Raw genomic sequence first — 5,734 nt, 5'->3', positions numbered from 1 at the left:
TCAACATATGTGGCTGTGTCTCTTCTTGCTATAGATATGTGTTAATGTGCAAAATAAGGTTAAAAAATGAAGAAATAAATGAGAGTTAGAGCAAGCTAGAGGAGCAGAGAGGAATGTGTTATATGAGGGTTACTCCACACTGACCAGACAGACCAGAACAGAGTACAAATCAAGTTCTCTCTCTAGTTCTTTCATCCTCCTAGTCCTCCTCTCCTCTCCTTGTAACCCTGTTTTACTCCTTGGGATGAAAAAGCAAAAAGGGCCCAAATCTACTCCTGCAGGAACAATTGGGTTTTTTATTTATTTTTTAAACTGCTGAGATATGAAGCGATCCTCGCTTGTTTGTCTCTAGTTAGTCTGCAGTTTTATGTTAACACAATGGATGAGTATTTACTGACTCACTAACTGACACTGGCACGATCGGGGGTTTAGAGGCGGCGTATGTACACAGATTGAGGAGGATCTGCACTTTTCTTTTTTTCAATATAAATACCAATAAGGGAAGTGACCAGAGCAGATTATACAGTGTGCTTGTGAAGCTGCAGGGTAGCTTCTGAGTGCATCCTGTGGAGTGTGTAGTGTGTTTAAGTGTTGTGGTTGAGGTGTCGTATGCCTTGATGGTAGAAACTGTTTTTAAGTCTTGTAGACAAGCGTGTTACATCCAGCCTTTCTCTATCCTGCCTCAAACCGTACCTTAAGCATGGCCTGCTGGTCTTCGTTGTATTCCACCTGTGCTGTGGAGAGGTTGAGGACGCCTCGCTCCACAGGGTCCTTGTCACCAAAGACCTACAACATCATCTTGCAGCAGATGGAGTCACTGTGCATCGTTCAACCATTCGGCGCACTTTACACAAGGTGCTGTATGCGAGAGTGATGCAGAGGAAGCCTTTCTCCGGCCACAGCACAAACAGAGCCGCTTGAGGTATGCTAAAGCACATTTGGACAAGCCAGCTTCATTCTGGAATAAGGTGCTGTGGACTGATGAAACGAAAATTGAGTTATTTGGGCATAACAAGGGGCGTTATGCAGGAGGAAAAAGAACACAGCATTTCAAGAAAAACACCTGCTACCTACAGTAAAATATGGTGGTGGTTCCATCATGCTGTGGGGCTGTGTGGCCAGTGCAGGGACTGGGAATCTTGTCAAAGTTGAGGGACACATGGATTCCACTCAGTATCAGCAGATTCTGGAGACCAATGTCCAGGAATCAATGTTATATACTTATGTGGTATGTGTATTTTGACTTTTGCTGCCATGATGCCAGGTCTCTGTTGAAAATGAGATTTTAATCTCAATGAGATTTTTACGTGGTAAATAAAGGACTAATAATAATAAAATAAAATAAAAACAAAGCTGAAGCTGCGCCGGGCTGGGTGTTTCAACAAGACAACGACCCGAAACACTGCTCGAAGTCCACTAAGGCATTCACGCACAGGAACAAGTACAACGTTCTGGAATGGCCATCTCAGCCCCCAGACCTGAAATTATTGAAAATCTGTGGTGTGAGTTAAAGAGAGCTGTCCATGCTCGAATGAACTAGAGATGTTTTGTAAAGAGGAATGGTCCAAAATACCTTCAACCACAATGCAGACTCTCATTGGAACCTACAGGAAGCGTTTAGAGGCTGTAATTTCTGCAAAAGGCAGATCTACTAAATATTGATTTCATTTCTTTTTTTGTGGTGCCCAAATTTATGCCCCATCGCCAAGATCTTTCCGTTTACACAGACCCTCAAGACCCTCTGTAACACAGCAAAATGCCTTTGTATTATTTCTTTTACTCAAGTCTTATCTGATCATTTGAGGAAGAAAGAAAACACAAGCGTCCCCAGTCTGTTTATAGTAAAACCAGAAACGATAAATTAACAATTCGCTGGCCGCTTAGAACAACATTTAAAAAACAAAAAACCCATAGGTCAGAGTATAAATCCCTTTGAGGCAATAATAATTTTAGGTTACTTTACAAAAGTAAAAAGAAAAAAATGGTACATTTTAAAATCCTTTGTTTATGGACAGAATTCTTCCTGTTGGACACAAGAAGCAGACTCCAAAAGAACTTTGAGGCTCTGCAGAAGTCTGATTAGGCTGGTGTTCATGCAACTGGCTCACTGTGGTGTGATAATACCACAGTGAGCCAGTTGTGATAATAGTGTATTTCATTATTATCACTATTAATAGTGACAATCTCAGTGTATTTCTCAAAGCATAGGGTGTAACAAAGAAATGGATGCCTCCTGATGGGAACAGTGAAGACGGTTTGGAAGTCCTAAAACCTCTTCCTTTGTAATGGGCAGCAGTGGGTGACTCCTCTTGTTACAGGCCAGTTATACCACAGACAATCCAGCTAAAATTCTCACAGAATTTCTCACAATTGAGAAAGTTTCTTATTTCCTTCTGACTTTCCCATCTTACTCTTGTTTTATTTTTTGAAGTACATTTCCTGAAAAGTCCCCCATTTCTATGATCAGAGATGTGAGCCTGATCTCACAGGTTAGGGTTCGGTAAATGAACAGTCATAACATTTATTTTTTTCATTCAACATACTAGATATTATTCTTTGGTTCACAAGCTGGACCAGCTCTACCAAGTTATCTATCACTGTACTATGCTTTAACAGCATTAACCCTTCAATGCCTGTAACAAAAAACTAAATGTCCTTCACATGATCCAAAGTGGGGTCTTCAAACAGTCCAGCACCTGGAACTGTTTGTGTACTTAATAATATATTGCTGAGCTTCTCTAAGTTACAGTAGCTTGTGTTAGTACGTGTACACAAAGACATAAACGTTCAATGATAAAACACACAGTAGAATAAAATTGTAAGAAGTCATCAGTTGATGCAGTTTAAGGACACTTGTTCTTCTGTGCAGTCTCACCTGGAGCTCACGTTTCTAGTTCATGCCATCATGACCAAAGATTCTTCAATTAATAGTTTAAAGATGTCCATGAATGCACTGCTAACTGCTCTTCAACCTTATAAAACTCAACATGCATTTTGAATAAGAAACACTTTTACAAAACCAAAAGCTTCACTGTGCTTAGTGATTTATCTGTCTAAAAAAACCAGGTCAGTTTGTAACTGAGAGAGCGGTCGTGGCGCTGAATATTTTCCAATAGAACACAATTTCATATGTTGTAGTAACAACACTGCCAAGATGGCAGCCTAGACTACTTTACCATGCTGTTCCAGTAAAAAGAAAAAGTGAGAGAGCTTGAAAGAGTGACAGACACTTTTATGAACTCATCTGTAATGTGTCACCTTTTGTAGGATGAAGAGTGCTTCCCTTTTTAAGTAATACAGCTTACAAGATCTCTAACATGTTTCTGAATAATCCTAACACAACCATTAAATCAAAAATGCAGAAACATTATTTAATCACTCTTCTTACTTAATTCCTTAACTTTACAAAAAAACAAAGACTTTCTGCTGTCACTCTGTCAGTGTTCATGCGTTACAAGAACAGGTGAGGTGAGGTGGAACTTTGACTTCACTGTGTTCTATGTGCAGGCAGGAGTGGGACATCAGAACAGCAGCGATTGTCGAGCACGGTGATCCTGCTGCGACGCCCCGTTGAGTGTCTGAGTCTTGGTCCTCGAGATGGCCCAACCTCATTATCACCATGTCGCCTGTAAGAAAAAGAAAGGTAACATTAAAACGCCCAACCAATCCTTTACTCCACGCCCAAACATGAGAACACTAGCTAAATTAACTTGGAATCAAGTCATAATCCCAGGCTCCCAGCTAACATACGTCCAACACAACTCCACAAACTGTCTTGCTTCAGCTGACTTCTTCACCTTCTTCCAGAATCTGTTGTGCTTTTTCAGCACGAAGCACACTCCTGCTCACTGATCGTCACCTCTGTTTAACCTGGTCTCAGCAACTTTGTCCCATAGCTTGCACATCCTTTCCACCTCCATCTTTCTTCCCAGCCAACTGATACATACCTTTTCTCCTTCCTTAAAAGCCAGCCTAAGAAATACGATTTTATAATTGCCCAATAAATTAAACTGCCATTTTCAAAAGTATTATCATCAGTAGAGGTCAGCGAATGTCGCTCGGATCTGCTGCACAGCTTGAGGCTGGTCCGGGAAGAACCTCTCCAGGACTCCAGGTCTGGCGAGCACTTGCTGAACCTTCTTGGTACCAGCCAGGTGAGCGCTGATATCTGGACTCTTCACAGCTCGACAGCGCTCCATCAGAAGACGAGCATCCCAGCTCTGCAATTGAAAACAGACAATGAATTCTCTGCTTGCCAGCACACCGACCAGCAGAGCGTGACAATAGTTGGTTTATATTACGCTGAGATTTGACAGACAGACAGAAGAATGAAGGAGAACAACACAGAGTCACGCTATCAAGGAGAACTTGGACGGTAGATTCAGCAGTTTGGCTTGAAACTTGCAAACTGTTTTAACTTGTTATGTCCGATTAACTTTTCCTTCCAGGGTGCTCGGCAGTTTTCTTTCACTTGTTTCCTGTTCCTGCCAGCAGAATGCACACACAGCTGCAGTAACTACACACAATGTTGCAGAGAACATGGAGCAGCAACAAACATGTGTTGATCTCTAATCACCCATTCAAACTGACACAGCGACAGAGGTCTGTTGTCACTTATATCAGCCAATCAGGGCTAGACTTGGTATTGCTAAGCAGGGAAAGAAATAAACTCAATGATAATGACGTTCCAGTTTCTCATGAATACGAATCAGTTTACGCAAGTCTGCAGGTTTCACTTTAGTGTTTTTAACTAAACTCTTTGATGTAATCATTCTGAGTGCAAATCAAAAGTTGGACCTGTTCAGAAGTGTAGTTGTCAGGCATGTAACCGTTCCTAAAATACACCACGGCGACCTGTTTGCTGTCCCTGAAGTGAAAGTGACACAAAAGACACATTAATCCATGTGGACACACAGCGACCTCCACTTCCTTGAAGCCTCTCGTGCTGCTGTCCACTGGGAATCCCCACATGTGCCTCTTCCCAGTGTCTATGACATGTAACAAATATAATAAAATAGCAAGGAATTATAAAGTCAATGACAAGATTTTCCATTTAGTTTAATTTAACAGTAGTCATTTTGCAGAAGACAGACATTTGGTTACTATAGTAAAAACTATTATGTCAAATTAACCAAAAAGAAAAAGAGCCAACAAATGCAGACACTTGGCTGTCTTCAGCAACAAAAACGCCATCAAAAAAGTCACAGTCATCAGAGCAACATCAGAGAAACAATAAAGTCTAACCATGGAAGGTTTTATAATATATGCATAAAAACACAAAAACAAATAACATCAACAATGAGCACCTTTCGCTCATTGCACGCTCCAACAGTTTTGCAAAAGCTTCCCTGGAGAATCATGGAGAAAATACTTTTAGTTCCTGGAAGGAGCTCAAGGGTCTAAGTGTAAAGAGCAGACATGTTGACAGATGCTGGCCAATATCCACTCCTAATCGGGTCCTTTAAATCAGGGCTGCACTGCTGCTGGCATGTTTGACATCTGTATGTCGCCTGGTGCACATTATAACATCCTTGGACCAAAAAGAAAAATAAACAACATGACTAATACATCACTGCCTTCACAGATGACTTCTGTTAATGCAATACCATGTTCTGATTGTACAGCAAGGGCAGAAAACATGCTCATCACACTATGTTCAAATCCATCACCTAACCTAAATAGCAGGTTGCTGTTTACTATTAATGTTGATTAAAATCACTATTTTCCTGCTGAC

General features: G+C 41.0%; 1 protein-coding gene across 1 annotated transcript; it reads right to left on the bottom strand.

The window, feature by feature from the left end:
- Window positions 1–3,840: 3,840 nt before the first annotated feature.
- On the bottom strand, window positions 3,841–5,110 carry LOC109199345 (glutathione synthetase-like). Its single transcript, XM_019354645.2, has 2 exons — window positions 4,798–5,110; window positions 3,841–4,220 (listed from the first exon to the last, which is right to left on the bottom strand). Exons 1-2 carry the CDS (start codon window positions 4,969–4,971, stop codon window positions 4,035–4,037), a joined length of 360 nt encoding a protein of 119 aa, XP_019210190.1. The 5' UTR covers window positions 4,972–5,110; the 3' UTR covers window positions 3,841–4,034.
- Between the last annotated feature and the right edge of the window lie 624 nt (window positions 5,111–5,734).

The sequence above is a fragment of the Oreochromis niloticus genome, unplaced genomic scaffold, assembly GCF_001858045.2.
Source record: "Oreochromis niloticus isolate F11D_XX unplaced genomic scaffold, O_niloticus_UMD_NMBU tig00006514_pilon, whole genome shotgun sequence".
In the NCBI taxonomy this organism is placed as follows: Eukaryota; Metazoa; Chordata; class Actinopteri; order Cichliformes; family Cichlidae; genus Oreochromis; species Oreochromis niloticus.
Note: the sequence above shows the minus strand (reverse complement) of the source record. Positions and strands in the feature narration are given on the sequence as shown.

Bases quoted from the DNA above. Each gene is read 5' to 3' on its own strand.
- LOC109199345 (XM_019354645.2), bottom strand. From the start codon at position 4,971: ATGTGGGGATTCCCAGTGGACAGCAGCACGAGAGGCTTCAAGGAAGTG. The intron at 4,221-4,797 runs GTCCAACTTTTG...TTTCAATTGCAG, and splicing joins ACAACTACACTTCTGAACAG to AGCTGGGATGCTCGTCTTCT.